Source organism: Vidua chalybeata, chromosome 15, assembly GCF_026979565.1.
Source record: "Vidua chalybeata isolate OUT-0048 chromosome 15, bVidCha1 merged haplotype, whole genome shotgun sequence".
Taxonomy (NCBI): domain Eukaryota; kingdom Metazoa; phylum Chordata; class Aves; order Passeriformes; family Viduidae; genus Vidua; species Vidua chalybeata.
Window position 1 is genome coordinate 17,506,255 of NC_071544.1, and position 16,847 is coordinate 17,523,101.

Here is a 16,847-nt window from a genome sequence, read left to right on the forward strand (position 1 = left end):
GGTATCAAACCATCTTTTAACACAATCTCAAATTATGACACCTTGGATTTTCAACCTGGGATCATCAAAACCAGCCTTGGACCTTCTGCTGTAATTCAGGAATAATCAGAACATCCAATTCCAGAATGGTTTGGGTTGAAAGGACCCTAAAGGCCGTCTCGTTCCACCCCTGCCATGGGCAGGGCCACCTTCCACTGTCCCAGGGTGCTCCAAATCCCATCCAATCTGGCCTTGGACATTTCAAGCAATGTCTGAATCACAAAAGAGAAATTATAAGGAGGCGTTTAAGTCCTTTTCTGCAAAAACTGTGTTTCCAGAGACTGTACTTGTATTACCATTACATCTCATGGTGTGTGTGCTGTTCCCATCCACCACATCTGTCACCCTCAGGTCCTTACACCACAGGCAAGGAAGAAGTTTCACTAAACGGCTTTTCTGCGGCACCGGCCGCTTCGGACTAAGGGCAACAACTCAGCGTCCTCTGCAGTGCTGCCAAGCTGTGCCTTTATCGCCTTTTTCTGCCGTTCCTGGCGCAAGGAAAGAACTTTGGCAGAGGAGCAAAGGGAGACGGCCCCGAGCGCCCTCAGAGAGCCCGCCCTCAGCCGCGCCGCGCGCTCTCGCGAGATCTCGGCCGCCCTCAGCGCCGGCGCGGCCGCGGCCCGACGGGATCTTTCGAGAATTGCCGGTACCGCGCTCCCCCCTCAGCGCCGCCGCCATGTCCGTGGTGGGCATCGACCTGGGCTTCCAGAGCTGCTACGTGGCTGTGGCCCGCGCCGGCGGCATCGAGACTGTCGCCAACGAGTACAGCGACCGCTGCACGCCGTGAGTGAGCCCGGGAGGCGCGCTGAGGCGGCGGCAAGGCGCCCGCGGGGCCCGGCGTGGCGGGGCCGGGGAGGGAGGGAAGCGGCGGGGCCGGGAGGAGCGGAGGTATAAAGTGCTCATAGAGATGCGGTAAGACGCGGCAGACACGGAGGGGGCTTCGGGACACCCGCTCAGCTGCCTTTCGTAGAATCACAGAATTATAGGATGCTAAGGGGGTGGAAGGGACCTTAAAGCTCATCCAGTTCTACTTCTCTGCCATGGGCAGGGACACCTTCCACCATCCCACGTTGCTCCAAACCCCGTCCAGCCTGGCCTCGAACACTTCCAGGGATGGGGCAGCCACAATTTCTGTGGGCAGTCTGTGCCAGTGTCTCCTCACCCTCGCAGGGAAGAATTTCTACCCTACATCTAATTTAAATTTCCCTTCTTTCAGTCTGAAGCCGTGTTCTTTCAGCACCCCCTTGTGCTGTCAGTCCAGTTCCAGATGCAGAAACTCCGGCTTCCTTGTAGCCCCTTGAGACGCTGCAAGACGCTCCGAGGTGTCCGCACAGCCTTCTCATTTCCAGGCTGAACAGCCCCAGCTCTCCCAGCCTTTGGGTGCAGTACGGCCGGTTTGTCCCCCCCGAGGCGGGCTCTGCCCTGGGGATTAGAAGGACAGGGGCTGTGAGTGTAGAGAAAAGCATCCCTAGCTGCTGCAAGTGCCAGACCTTAATTCCCTGCGTGTTCATACGCCGTGTTCTGGTAGCACGGCTGTCATTCCCCTGCGGTCCCAGCACAGCAGGACCGGGCAGGGGAGGGCTGGGCTGGGCTGGTGCCGGGCTCTGTGTGAGCCCCATGGCTTGTCCTGGGATCAGAGCTTGGACAGCTGCTCAGCAGCCTGCAGTGCCAGGACAAGGGCAATGGCTTCAAAACTGACAGAGAGGAGGTTTGCATTGGATATTGGGAAGAAATCCTTCCCTGTGAGGGTGGGCAGGCCCTGGCACAGGCTGCCCAGAGAAGCTGTGGCTGCCCCTGCATCCCTGGGAGTGTCCAAGGCCAGGCTGGATGGGCCTTGGTGCTGCCTGGGGTGGTGGAAGGTGTCCCTGCCCATGGCAGGGGGACTGGATGAGCTTGAAGGTCCCTCCCAACCCACATCATTCCATAATTCCGTGATACAGTGTGGTCAGTATATTCTAGCCCTGCTTGTGTAATGATCCCTCCTAACACATTCTCAACAGGAGCGTGCATTGTCTCAGTTTATTAATGAGCTCCTAAGAAGGAAAGAGAGAACTGCTGTATAACTCTATGAATGAGTTGCAAAATGAAGGTGGGAAAAGAATTTGCATCAAGAATTGGGCATCAGACCTGGAGAGGAACTGTGGGGAAAGCTGTCCTAGAAGTGTTTCTGGAGCTTCCCCTCTGTTGCACTGTGGCTTTATTTAGGCAGATCCTGAAGTGGCTGTCTCGCTGAGACAGTTGCATCACTTTGATGTTTGGGGGTTTTTAGATCCCTCGCATCACTTCAGAAAGCCCAGAGTGACCTTGCTTCTCATTAGACAATACATCACTGTTTGCTTCCTCCTGTCTCTAAGCAATGAATAAATGGAGAAGAAAATTTTGAATTCAGCATGTGTGCCCGAGTATCTGGAGATCTCTTAAGTGTTCTCAATAATGTGGAAGTTTAAAGGTTAGATGTACTGGGAAAATATTGAATGTAGAGAGTATCAGAGCTGGGTTCTAATAGCTGTAGGTATTTGGCCCTCAGGGAGTTGAAGTTCTGCTGATAAATACATCTATATATTTGAGATGTGAGCACAAATCTCCCTTGTTGAAGGAGATGAGCTAAATGAAATATCTGACACAGTGCATCTCTTGGGAAATAATTCAGTTATGGAAGCCTGAAGTGAAACTGGAAAAAATGAGCATAATGCAAATGAGAGGGTTTTAGCAGGGCTTAATCTCCAGGTACTGTTCTGAGGGAATGCAGAAAACCATTCTGCAAGCAGACCCTTCTATTAAAAGAACTTCTGCATGGTTTTTGAGTGACTTGGAATCAGAAGCCTGGTTCAAAAAGTCAGTGCTGAGCAGTTGTTACAGTGGGGAAGTCATGCAGGGTGTAGTGGCAGGTTTCCTCAGGCACGGGCTCATGCTCAGGGTTAAACACTGTGTTTTGTATGTGTTATTGTAATAATTGGTATTATTAAAATAAACCCCACTGAGTGTATTGGTCTGAGTTCAGTGGCACTGATGACACTCCCACGGAATCTGCCTTCAGCTCTGGTACTTGGATTCTTCTGGAATGCTGTAAAATTTGAACTTTTACATCCCAAAGCTGTGCAAACTGTGTTTGTCTTTGGATGTGGAAAAGTGGTAGAGAGAAAGCTAGTGGAAACGGAGAGGGAAAAATAAGCTAGTTTCATTATTTCTGTAGGCATGAAGGGCCTTGAGTTAAATGAAATCATTGTGATTGACCTTCTGGAGCTGGTGCTGATGGTCAGTGCAGAGGGCCTCTGATGACCTTCACTGTGAATGTTGCTACTTAAAATGCACTGGTTAGTTTTAGCTCCCAGAAATCGTGTAATAGTGTAATTTGTATTTCATGAGTTTACTGGTTCTTGTGAACTGATTTGGGAAATGAGACTGGTTGAAAATTCTTTCCCTCCTTCTTCCTAGTTTCACTCACCTCTGTGAATGAAACTCACTACCAGGGCTTTCATCTAAATTAGTGCGTTTGTGTTGGTGAGGGGATCTTGGTTTGTGAATTCAGCAGTGAAGTAGCTGGATATTTTTTTTTTTGTCCAAGAGAAGGGCAACAATTCATGTCTTAATTCCTTTCAGGAGACCAGAGTAAATTAATAACCAGCTCCCTGCTCTGGGCTCATTAGGTTTTTAGCTCCTGTTCCATTGGTGTGGGCCTGAGGGTCTGCAGAGCACAAACTTAATGTCATTAATAGTTGTTTCAAACACTGCAGATTTATTCAGAAATGTTAATTCTGTTGTAGCACATGCTTTAGGGTAGGCCTTGGTGCATTTGTGAAGTTGTTAGTAAATTGGAAGAAGATACAAACCCAGTGCAATTCTATCACCCCAGCCTTCAGGTTGGTTTTGACAGTTTCTGCTTGCAATGCCCAATTCCAAACCTCAGGCTGAGCTGGAATGTTTCCTGTGGCAGCCCTGTGGCATCACCCTGCTGTAAAGCAGATTCTTAACCTGCTGCATGGAGAGCAGCTTAATTAGACTTAGTTGGCATGTTGTGTGAGCAGTAAAGATCTGCTTACCTAATGGCAGGGTTCCCCCCACCAAGTGGTATGAACAACTTGGATTAGAGGGCTGGATTCTGTTTTGTTAGGGCTCCTACAGTTTGTTAAATATGTAAATCAAGAGGCTTAATCGGCCAAGGAATTTCTCCTAAAAGGAGGATTTCTCTATTCAGAACTGCAGGCTGTCACAAGGCAGGGGGGAGTAAAACATAATTTCTCTTTTTGTGCTCCATGTTATTTCAGTGGGTACAGATGAAACTCTCAAAGACCAATCTTTCTCTGCAGATGGTTTCTTTCTGCCCTTGAAGGGTTTGCCTTAAACCTGGAAAGCTTAGTTAGCATCTGCCACAGACGTGTAGGAACAACTTCCTTAATACCTGATTTACCTCGTGTTTGTCTGCTGAGCAGTCGAATGTTTCCTGTGTTATTGGCTACCAGCATATCCCTGAGTGCATCACTACACGGGCAGTTACTGAGATAAGGCTGTCTGCCCAGTCAGTGCTTTGATGGAAGCTTGAAGGAGCATGGATGAGTTTGGGGTTAGTCTGTTCTGCAGGGAGGACCATTGTTGTTTTAAATGCAGTTATAGTGCTGGATTTTCCCAGAATCCACAGAACCTCCCATGCACAGATTGCAGCGAGTGACCAACGTTTTTAATGGAGCAAATCATATAAATTACAGTGATTTTCTAGACAGTATCAGTACTTTTTACCCAGAAGATGTGCAGTAGATGTACAGCTGTAGAGTCAGTGACTGAACTCACTCTTTTCCTTGCAGAGCCTGTATATCCTTTGGGCCCAAGAATCGCTCCATTGGTGCTGCAGCTAAAAGCCAGGTGAGTGTGGGGTTTGGGTAGAACAACTTCAGAGCAGCAGTGTGGGGTTTGTCACTGCAGATAACTGATGTCCCTGAGCTGCTGCCCTGGTGTCTCCTTAACCAATGAACAGCTGAGCTGCCCTCAGCTGTTCACCATGGGCTGCTGCTTTGTCATCTGGCAGAGAAACTCAGGGTTGATCCTTGCACATAATGAAGTGTACAAAATAAAGCTGTGCCTCTTAAGAAATTCTGATAACTACTAATTTTTTTTCAAGTTGCGAACCTAAATTCACAAGGGGTGCTTCACCCTGCCCTAGTTTGTTCCAGTTCTATGCTTTATGATGGCTTTTAATTATGTGACTCTGTTCTATAGAATTCCATTAAGTGCATGATGGGCAGAAAGGGGGCATATTTGAGTGTAAATAGATAGAGCTTTCTTGACCCTTTGTGGCTGAATTACAACCTAAATATCTCTCTTGGGTGTTCTTGCCCATAATCTGAGTTTCTGTTGCTGTAGGCAGGTAAATGTAATTTAAGGACTGAGAAGAAGTTAAGGTGATTTGTCCTACTTGTGGTATTTGGGTCCTGCTGTATCAGATTTTATGTTGCTGTGTAAGTAACTCCTATAAAAGATGATTTATTTTTTCAAGTCTTCTACAGGAAGTGACTAGTCAAACAGTTGTTTTTTCTTAGCCTAAAAAGCCTAGAGATTTGTGAAGATTCTTTATCTAAAATTCAAAAATGCCTGGACACAGCCATGTTCTTCAAAAACAGCACAACTGTACTAGAACCAAACACAGCTGTTTTTTCCTGGAATTGAGTCTGCTTAGCTTAACGAAATCCATTGGTGCAGAGCCCTGTAGAGATGAGTATGTCCTGCACAGACTAAACTTAGAGAACATCCAGCCCAAGTTACTTAGGAAGTAGACTCCTGCCTGAGCCCAAATCCCAGGTAATGCTCTGTGGAACAGTGCCTGTCTGCTCTCTCAGTGCCTGTGGTTTTCAGTGTGTGCCTCGCTCTGGTGTCAGTGACAGAATTCCCTTCACTTGTGCTACATGAAGCCAGCTGGGATGGGCTTTCACATCTCTGTGCTGATCTCTGCTGGTAATGAAAGTCAGTCTACCTTTTGTCAGATAAATCAAGGTGACAGTATCATTCCATGGGACCTCCTGACCTCCTAAAGCTTCATGAGCAGGTCCTTGAGTTGTTTTGTGAGAATATCTGTGTGTTGAGTGTCATGTGCATGTGATGAACCTGAGCTGGAGTTTACATCCATGTGCTTGTTATGTTTGGGCAATCACTGGTTGTAGAAAGGTAGGGGGTAGAGAACAGGTAAGTGGGAAAGAGATTTTGCTAACAGTTCTAAAGAGTTTCCTACACGTGCACTATGGAATTTGAGTGTGGTTGTAATCAATATTTTATAGCCTTGGCTCAGTTTTTAGTGTACATTTTATTTTCCATCTCAAATTTCTGTAGGTTCCCTGAGCAACCAGAGGGAAGCTGCCTCCCAGCACCTGCCCAGATTCTGTTAAGATACAAATGACAAAAATACTCTGGTGGGAGAAGCATGAGAACAAAACTCTGTCTTCTGTTTGAAATTCAGATGTTCCCCTGCCACGTTGTATTAAAGATTTCTTTTCCTCTAGGTTATTTCAAATGCAAAGAATACAGTACAAAGTTTTAAAAGATTTCATGGTCGTGCATTCTCAGATCCCTTTGTTCAAGCTGAAAAAGAAAGCCTTGCCTATGAACTTGTCCAGCTGCCAACAGGCTCAACTGGCATCAAGGTAAGTCTGGCATGTTTGAGAAAGAGCCAGAGGAGAAAACTGATAAAGTTTCCTTTTATTTCTCTGTTTTCAATCTGTTCGCTCTAGTTTGTGTTCTCTTTTGAATGGAAAGCCTTAACAGGGAAGGGAATAAAAGGCTGATAATGGAGATGGTGCATGGGTTCCTCTGCAGTGTAATGAGTGTGCACAATTTTTATTTGAAGGCCATGTATATGGAAGAAGAAAGAAACTTTACAATTGAGCAGGTGACAGGAATGCTTCTGACCAAATTAAAGGAGACTGCTGAGAATGCGCTTAAGAAGCCTGTGGTTGACTGTGTTGTTTCTGTAAGTATGGAATCCATCAAAACACACAGAACTAGTTACTGTCTGAACTGAAATGGCTGCAGCATTAAATTGAATCTGATTAAATTGGCCAGGAAACTTGAATGTCCAGGTATCTTTCTTTTCTGTTTAAACCAAATCTTACACCTTTTGGAAATTAGAGTTATATCATTAATGGTCTTAAATTGCTGCTAATTAGCAGCATAAATAATATTCGATTCCTATTTTCTGATGATGTGCTCCAGAAATGAGTGCCTTGTGATATGGAATAGAAAAATGTAATTATGTAATTTTTCTTCTTTTCCTCTATTGCAACTGAAATGAGCGCTGCATTTGAAGGAGGCCTGTGCTCCATGAGCTCACTGTCCACCCTTGTAACTCTTTCCTGAAGGTGTCTCCTGGAAATGTTAATATTGGCTCTCTGACCTCCTTGCAGGTTCCTTGTTTCTACACAGATGCAGAAAGGAGATCTGTGATGGATGCTACCCAGATTGCTGGTCTCAACTGTCTGAGACTAATCAATGAAACAACTGCAGGTAATTCCTTCCTGTCCCTCACTCAGTGTTGTAGTTTTAGTACATGAAAAGGCTTTATTCTGCCAGTGAGCCTTGCTTTCTAGAATTACAGCTGGTTTTATACACTTGGAATAGATGAGTTGATCAGAAAGTTTCTTAAAGTCTGGTTTGTCTTTTCATTGTATTAGAAAGGCATAAAGATATTTGGTGAATATCTGTTTTAATGCAGCTGAGGGAGGGGTGGTACTGTTTAATGTTCTTCTGTGTTTCTTTAGCATTGAGAATTCTGTTTATTCAGTGTCTGTAGCTTGAGGAGCACAATAAAATGCTAATGCTGATTCCTGATTACCACTTATTTCTTGATAATTACAAACCTCTATGTCCTAACTATACTTTTATTTCTGTAGTTGCACTTGCATATGGGATCTATAAGCAAGACCTGCCTGCCTTCGAAGAAAAGCCACGGAACGTTGTTTTTGTGGACATGGGGCATTCTGCATATCAAGTTTCTGTTTGTGCATTCAACAAAGGCAAACTGAAAGTAAACAAGCTGTTACACATCCATTTTGATTATCTGTAGAACATTCATCAGCACAGCCATGGACTGTGGCAGGCAAGCCTGCCTGACTTCACAGAGGGGCATCCACACAGCACAGTTCTTGTTCTTAAAATTGCACTTTGTCTGGAGCAAAAAGTAGGGCAGGGAACTAGAGAGCTTTTGAGCAGTGTGTGGAGGAAGCAAACATGCCTTAATCAGCAGACTGGCAAAGAATAAAAAACCTGGATTAAATGGTTTATTCAGAAGTTATCATATCTGACTGTGCTGCTTTCAGAAAAATACTCCAGTTCAGTCATGAGATCTGGTGTTGAAGCAGGAATTCCTGCAGTGGTGTAAGTGGCAGACATTGTTTCTGAACCCTCACTGTGGTGCTCATGTACAAGTGAAGAAACATTTCTGATTGCTTTAATCTGCCAGTGGAAGCTCAGCAGGTGACAGTGTACTTGTGAGTGTACATTGCCAAAGCATTGCTGTTTTGCAGCAAACACCTTTCTTACCAGCATTTTTATTATTATTAATTATTACAATCAGGACTTCACAGTTGCAATACCTTTCTCATGATTGGCTGTAGAAACAGATGCAGAATTTAAATTTTGAGGTAGTGAAATGCAGAGATATGTTCTGTCAACGTTTGTTTTCTCACAGTTTTATTTATGTGAGGAAATGTAACCTTTGTGTTTCTCTTGGATTTGTTTTATAAACTTGGAAGCCATGGCAGTGTGGAAAGGATGCTTTGGGTTCCAGAGTGTAGGTCTGTTAGCCAGTGTAGAGGCCAAAGCCATCTGAAGGGGTATTGAGGGTAATGATTTCTGTTCCTAAAGAAATAAATTCCTGGTGTGTTTACAGAGCAGAATGAGCTGAGGTGGGTGGGCTGCAGGTGTTCTTTGCAGATAATTCCTTCATCAAAAAGGAGCACCTGTTTTAAGAGTTAATATCATTTATTTTCTTCCTGTTTTATTTTTAGCTTGGTGTAAGCATGTTCCACCCTTAGGAGGCATCAAATATTAAACTGGGATATGACTCAAACTGACAGTGGCTAAGCAGAATTTGGAACAGAGATCTGCTCCCAGCACAGGCTATGGAGCAGATTGTGTTGCTAAGTCCTGCCCTATCTCCCTAAATTCCTTTTAAAGCAGTTGTCACCTCATTCCAGGAAGGCCGATTTCTTTGACTTAGAGTTGAACTATATTTGAAACAAAGCACTGCTTTGATGTGGACTGCTGATTGCTTTCATTGGGTAATGGCACATTGCACTCTTACTGAAGGGTTCCCTTCCTTTAAGGTTCTTGCTACAGCGTTTGATACAACCCTTGGAGGCAGAAAGTTTGATGAGGTGTTGGTGGAATACTTTTGTGAGGAGTTTGGGAAGAAATACAAACTTGACATCAAGTCCAAGATCCGAGCGCTGCTGAGGCTGTACCAGGAGTGTGAGAGGCTGAAGAAGCTGATGAGTGCCAATGCCTCTGACCTGCCCATGAACATAGAGTGCTTCATGAATGATATAGATGTGTCTGGAACCATGAACAGGTAACCTTGGCTCCTGTACAAAGGTAAACTTCAGAGTGCCCTTCAGGCAGTTAAAAACTTGGTATGAAATGTCAGCTCTTAGGGCTGCAGGGAGGTGAGAAATCAAAGAACAACATGTGCAGGAATGCTGCTGGAAATGCAAGTGTTTAGAGCCTGGTCAGTGGCCTTGAGTTAGGAGGGAGGGCTGGGAAGGTTGCAAGGATGCCAGGGTTACTGGAACCAGGTTTTGTCTGGGAGAACATACCAAAGTATAAAGCTGGGACTGGGGGAGAGAAAACCCTGCAGTACACAGTGAAAGTGGCATTCCTTCAGTTTGGGCATCCTGTTGTTTGCAATGTTGTTTATGGTGTGCTAGAGCTTTGTTTATGGCTTCTTCCAACAGGAGCAAGTTTTTGGAGATGTGTGAAGGACTCCTGGCAAGAGTGGAGCCGCCCCTTCGCAGCGTGCTGGAGCAAGCCAGTGAGTGGGGAGTGTGGGGGCGGTGGTGTGCTCTGCATGCAGACAGGAGCCAGCCAGAGTGCAGGCTGCCTTTGCATGTTGGACACAAGGCTTTACCACAAACAACAGTTTCCTGCTTACCAGCTACAAGATTAAAAAACTTTCTCTCTCAAGCTAAGAGCTGAAATTTTTACTGCTTAGAAACTTAGCCTAAAGTTGGTCTATTAAAACTTCTGGTTTATGATGTCGGTGTATTAATGTGAAAGAGAAACATATCATGCATTGTCTCACTCCTTTCTAGGGTTGAAGAAGGAGGATATTCATGCAGTAGAGATAGTTGGTGGTACCACAAGAATCCCTGCTGTCAAAGAGAAGATCAGTAAATTTTTTGGCAAAGAAGTCAGTACAACCCTGAATGCAGATGAGGCTGTGGCACGAGGCTGTGCACTGCAGGTAAAAAGTGCTGTTTGCTTTAGCTGTGAGAATATTAAGCAGCATCAATAGCTACTTGCTGAATGAAATGCTTGTTCACCTAAAGTCTGAACATTTGTAATGTGGCTTTTGTGCTCTTGCAGTGTGCAATTTTGTCCCCGGCTTTCAAAGTGAGAGAGTTTTCTATCACAGATTTGATACCGTACCCCATCTCTTTGCGATGGAATTCGCCAGCAGAGGAAGGCCTGAGGTAAAACCAGTACGATCTTCTTGCATGTTACAGCTTAAAATTACAGGTGATGATTAGAGTAAATAACAAACATCAAGAAATACCCTTAGAACTGGGTATTTCCAGGGTTAAATGCCCATTTAACACTTCCAGTTTTGACACTTCTGAAGTTAATGATGGCAGAAAACAAAACCGAGGTTGAGTGGCAGTTTGGCACTTCCTGCGTGGCTGTTGTGTTACTTAGCCTGAAGGATCAGGACAGTCTTGTCACTTCTTAAGGAAACTTTTTCCCTAAGAGTATCTAGAAATGTTTAGTTACCTTACCAGCTGTGTTGTCATACTGAACACAGGCTGTGTTTTCTCTTGCAGTGACTGTGAGGTCTTCCCCAAGAACCACCCTGCTCCCTTTTCCAAGGTCCTCACTTTCTACAGGAAGGAGCCCTTCACTCTGGAGGCCTACTACAGTTCCCCGAAGGAGCTGCCTTACCCAGACCCTGCTATAGGTTAGCACCATTTTGTACCTTTAACTAAGAGTCTTTTCTGGGTTTCAAGCCTTTTCTGTCTAATTAGGCTGGACATGCAGCCTACTGCAAATGCTCTCAGGACAACATTTCAAATGAATTTTCAGTAAAATAGGTGGAGTAGCATGAAGTTTATGGGCAAAAAGAGCATCCTAATACTGGGGCAAACATGGAAGGGGCACGCTGAGAGTTGTGCAGTCTTTTGCTCTGATAAAAGTAACACCAGGTTTGACATAAAGAATTCCCAATAGCTGTGCCCCAGCATTGCTGAGTAAAAAAACTGGATTGTCCAACTTGAGTGGGTTTTAACATTCCCTGAGCACATTGCAGTGAGCTGTGTCAGCAGCAGTTGGGGTTTGCTTTGCATTCAGAACTGAGGTTAATCAAAAGTGTTTGGTTTTTTTTCTGTCTATTTAGCTCACTTCTTGGTTCAGAAGGTCACTCCTCAAACAGATGGATCCAGTTCCAAAGTGAAAGTCAAAGTTAGAATAAATATCCATGGCATCTTCAGTGTTTCAAGCGCATCTCTGGTGGAGGTTCATAAATCTGATGAGAACGAGGAGCCAATGGAGACAGATCAGCACGCGAAGGAGGAAGAGGTAACAGACTCACTGCTCCCAGCTGCTCAGAATCCCCATGAAGCACAGCTGGACATGGGCTCAGGCTTGTGTAAGGATTTACTAGACATGCCCACAACTGAAATATGAGATTGAGTACTCATTGTAGTATGTTACACCAGTGATAGATCTCTTGAAATTAGGACTTGAGGTGTAGATCAAATTCTTACTGATGGAGCTGTGGCTTGCTGGAGCAAAGACTGGAGCTCATAATTTATTCCTGCAGTTTTCATTCTGTTTGTTTTGCCTAAAGAGTATTAGAGGTGTTACAGGATCAGCCTAGGAACTGAAGCAGTGATCTGCATTTGTTTAATGTGTGAAATTGGATCTCTCTGAATTTCAGAAGATGCAAGTAGACGAGGAGCAACAAAAGGCTGAAGAGCAACAGCAAACCCAGCCTGAAAATAAGGCAGAGTCTGAAGAAATGGAGGTAACAGGAGCATTTGAGACTTTATTTTCATGAGATTTGTGAGACTATGAGGAGTGTGAGCACGTCTGCTGCCTTTGTCATAGTTCTGGAAGCTGAACTTTTATTTCAATGCACTGGTGGTCTATTGTGATTAGAGCTTTAGAAAGGACACAAATGGCACTGATAACTGCAGACCTGTCAGGTGACCTGGTACTGATAAAATGGGGGAACTCTCCTGTTCAGGGAAGAAATAATCATCTAGTTTTCAATAACTTGAATACTAGAACAGTGTTCTGCCATGAGCACCCTCTCCCATGAATGTAGAGTGCCCAGAAAAGGTCAGTGGATGCATTAATTGCCTCAGGATTCAGCAGCTGCGGTGTCAGAATGGCAGGGAGTGTTTGGTTTTCTTGTTGAGGTGCTAACTCAGTTTTTCTGATGTGAACTTTGATTGCTCCCCTTGAACTGAGTGGTGATGCTGTTTTTACTGTGAATGTAATTATATTTTAATGCAGACTTGTCAGGCTGACTCGAAAGACAAGAAAGTGGATCAGCCACCTCAGGCCAAGAAGGCCAAAGTGAAGACGACCACAGTGGACCTTCCCATCGAGAACCAGCTGGTGTGGCAGATAGGGAAGGACATGCTCAACTTGTTCATTGAGAACGAGGTAAACTCTTCCTGCCCAAGCTAAAAATGTCACTTGTTGGTCTCCAGAATTGCTGTTGTTCGTTAAACGTGGTTAAGGATGGTAAGGAAAGGATTAAAAGGAATAAAACAAGCAGTTAGAAGTCTGAGGTGAACAACAGTGCCCCGTGGAGGCAGAATACATTCATTGCTCCTGGTCAGGGGAGCTGTCACTCTCAAAGGGCTGTTCTGCAGAAAACCTCCAGAAGGTGCAGGTGACCCGCAGGGTGGAGGAGGATTGTCCTGTGCTGTATTGGACATCACACCAAAACTGAAATCAGTTTTCAGCCATGGGCCGTGTTAGAACAGTTTTGCAAAATCTTGATCGGTTTGAGCTTCTGCTAACAAGGTGCCCTGGAAATAAATGTTAAATAATGAGCTTTTTAGCCAATTAATTTGATACCTTGTTCACAGGGTAAGATGATAATGCAGGATAAGCTGGAGAAGGAGAGGAATGATGCCAAGAATGCAGTGGAGGAGTATGTGTACGAAATGAGAGACAAACTCTGCGGTGTTTATGAGAAATTCGTCAGTGAGGATGTGAGTATTGCTGCTCGACTGTCCTGATACATTGTGGTACAATCAGCAGTTGGATTTAGTAACTCTTGACCTGTATCACATACTATACTTACATAAGTTACATATTCAGACTTTAAATTTGAAGAAATAATTGTAAGCTTTCTGGCTCTGATGATAATCTGCTAAATGTGGGCACCTGTATCTGAACTGGTTGCCTGAAAATCTCTTGGCATTATTAATCAGCTTTCCCTGTTGTACTGAAGGAGCTTGGTGTGTGATGAAGTTAACTCTGCTTTTAGGGATGACTCTCTGAACACCTGACTGCATCTCCATTGACTGCAGTGGAGCTTTGCCAGCCAGGTGTCTGCAGAGCCCAAACTGGGACATGCCAGGTGACATTTATGGCACCTTTGCTAAAGAAGAGTTTCCCTCTGTTCTCAGGCTTGCTTATGTAGTGACAATGAAAACGTGCAGGGGACAAAAAAGCCTTTGATGTGACAGTATTTGATCTGAACTGTGCCTGTCACACATGGTTCTTCCTTGGGCCTGGAATCCACCACAAAGCTCTACAGAAGAAAATTTAGTTCTTACTTTTCTCTAAAATAGGATAAAGAGTTCCAGGTGGAGTTCTTTATATTCTAAAAATACAACCCTTCCAGAAAGGTTCCAGGTACCATTTAATGCCATTTGTCACCTGCCTGTTTTGTGTGCATTGCTGCAGGATCGCAATAGCTTCACACTGAAGCTAGAAGATACAGAAAATTGGCTTTATGAAGATGGTGAAGACCAGCCCAAACAAATATACATTGATAAACTGGCAGAACTGAAGGTGAGTGGTTTTTACATTCCCATGGGAATTTACCTAAGCTGGAGAACTTTGTTCCAGTGAGGAGCTGTCTGGGGTCTGCTGGTTCTGAGGTAACAACAGCCTGCTGTGGATTGGTAGTGTGTGGGGAGTAGGTCTCCAACAGACCTGTAGCAGCAGGGCTGAGGGAGGCTCAGTCTTTCCTGTAAGTTGAGGGAAGAGTCAGAGTTCCGAGGAGTTCAGGAAAGTTGATGTATCCTGTCAAACCTTGAGGATCCCTCAGTGATGCTCCATCAGTTTTATACCTGTTGTGCTTTGTTTCAGACTCTGGGTCAGCCTATTCAGGCAAGATTCCAAGAATCAGAGGAAAGACCAAAAGCATTTGAGGACTTGGGGAAGCAAATCCAGCAGTACATGAAAGCTGTTCATGCATTCAAAGCAAAGGTATTTTCATACTTAATTTCTGAAAAATGCAAGGAAACTGTACAAATATTTTCTGAATTTTAGGTAACCTGCTTCAGACAAAATTCTGGTGTAACCTCCCAGTGAGCTTATGTGTTCTTGATGTTTAATAGATTTTCAGAAGTGGCCTTGGGCCTTGCACATCTCAGTCCCTTTTTAATCAGGTGTTGATTTCCTCATGGAGGCAAAATGCCAGCAGCAGGAGATCTTCAGTCTCTGGTTACCGAGCTGTGGGTGATCAGTTCTGTTGATTTGTTAACCACAACAGCTCTTGGCTAAATGGTCTTTTGGTATTTTGAAGCTAAGTTTTGAGGAAATCAGGATGCAGTTTGTGCTCAAACACTGACACAGCTGCTCCTGTTTGGGTGTTGCAGGATGAACTGTATGATCATCTTGATGAAGCAGACGTGGCAAAGGTGGAGAAGAGCACCAATGAAGCCATGGAGTGGATGAACAACAACCTCAACCTTCAGAACAAGAGGAGTCTTACTTTGGACCCAGTTATAAAAGCAAAAGACATACAGTCGAAAGCAAAAGTAAGCTTTTCTACGTAATTCACTGTAATTATGTGGATTTTTGTGTTTATTACTCTATCAGAAAACTCTGAGGTGAGAAATCTCAAAAGTACCAGGGAACATCAACCCTCAACTGGAGTATTCCCAACAGTGGTTTCAAAAGTTAAAGTTCAACTGTGGGAGATAAAGCCATTTCTAAGGATGTGCTATTTCTGTGTTTTCTAGGAATTGGCAAGTATTTGTAACCCCATAGTGAACAAACCCAAACCCAAGGTGGAGCTGCCGAAGGAGGAGCAGAAGCCGACGGAACCCAACGGACCATTGGACGGGCAGGGGGACACCGAGAGCGGGACCCAGCCCCCCGAGCAGGGCTCTGCCCCCACAGCCACCGACAAGAAGCTTCCAGAAATGGACATTGACTGAATTTCAGCACTTGTTTATATTATTGCAAACTACAATAAAGCTTTAAGTTGTCAACTTTGTACGTTCTGAATACAAACTGAAGCAAGTGAATCCCGCAGCACTCTTGGTAACTCTTGGAGAGGTTTGGGCAGGGCAGCAGGTCAGAAGGCGGAGGTGGCGAAGGACTCGCTCAGCTCAGCAGTGTTTGCCTTTATTGATTGTATTTAGAAGTTTTGGTAGTCTAACTAGACCTCTAGGAACAGCCATAAGCTGCTTCTCCATTTTTAATGTCCAGGCTGAGTCAATTCTCCCTTGAAGAAGGGAGACAGCAACTTCTGAAGTCTGATGTGCATCCTGCTCTTCCCATTCCCTGTGGATTGCAGCACTGGCACTACAGGGAGGGCAGGGGAGAGCCAAGGCAGAGTCTTCCATTGCTCTTGGTTTAGTGTGAATGCCTGCTCTGGACTCACTCTGATTTGCACTGGAACAGTTGATGGTTACAGGAGGTTTGCAGAGCAGGGGTGGCTCATCAGCACCTTTATTCCTTAGCCCAGACTGCAGATCAGACTCAGAATGTGCTCCTGGACAGGGGAGTGGGTTTCTCACAAACTCCCCAGCTAATTAGGCCCTGTAAACTCCTTGTCTTTAGTTAAATTAGCTGCTTGTAGAAAGAGTGAATACTTGTATTTCAGCTGCCTATGCTGATAGTTGATTCTGACTTGTTCCTAACTTTTTCTGGCAGGGGTATGCTTGCTTCCACGAGGCCTTCATTTGGAATGCTTGGTTTTTTTGTTTTGGTTTCTTTTTTTCCAGGAAAACCAAGAACTGATTGATATGTTGGTTTGTTTTGTTTTGTTTTTTTTTTTTCTATGAGCTTTATACAATGAATTGCTTCTAGTACTGATTGTCATTAAACTTGCAAAAATTAATTTGTATGTGTTAAAATCCAAAGCTGAAAAACACCCATTCAGTTATTGCAAGAAATAAATGCACTGGATTCTACTGGATCGCCTGCTGCAGCTGTTGATTCCAATGCAGAGAGAGCGGTGCCGGGGTGGAGGGAAGGGCTGCGTCCCTGGTTCTTGGGGTGTGCCAGGAGCTCTGCTCGGCTGCTCCGGGGCTTTGCGGCTTCCCGCGGGGTGTGGGCGGGTGTGAGTTTAATCCCCCTGTAATGAATCACAACCACGGAAAGCCCCGCGTTCGACGGGACCCATAGGGCTCAGT

General features: G+C 44.8%; 1 protein-coding gene across 2 annotated transcripts; it reads left to right on the top strand.

Annotated features, from left to right (window-relative positions):
- The first annotated feature begins 662 nt into the window (after nucleotides 1–662).
- On the top strand, nucleotides 663–16,625 carry HSPA4 (heat shock protein family A (Hsp70) member 4). Of its 2 annotated transcripts, none has more exons than XM_053956278.1 (19): nucleotides 663–822; nucleotides 4,839–4,896; nucleotides 6,525–6,665; nucleotides 6,869–6,991; nucleotides 7,425–7,524; nucleotides 7,911–8,044; nucleotides 9,345–9,589; nucleotides 9,972–10,048; nucleotides 10,329–10,480; nucleotides 10,603–10,709; nucleotides 11,058–11,191; nucleotides 11,627–11,808; nucleotides 12,170–12,256; nucleotides 12,751–12,903; nucleotides 13,335–13,460; nucleotides 14,161–14,268; nucleotides 14,569–14,688; nucleotides 15,081–15,242; nucleotides 15,447–16,625. In XM_053956278.1, exons 1-19 carry the CDS (start codon nucleotides 716–718, stop codon nucleotides 15,642–15,644), a joined length of 2,514 nt encoding a protein of 837 aa, XP_053812253.1. In that variant the 5' UTR covers nucleotides 663–715; the 3' UTR covers nucleotides 15,645–16,625. The 2 variants fall into 2 exon arrangements, with proteins under 2 accessions (XP_053812253.1, XP_053812254.1); XM_053956279.1 differs by lacking the exon at nucleotides 663–822 and adding an exon at nucleotides 919–951.
- The last annotated feature ends 222 nt before the right edge of the window (nucleotides 16,626–16,847 follow it).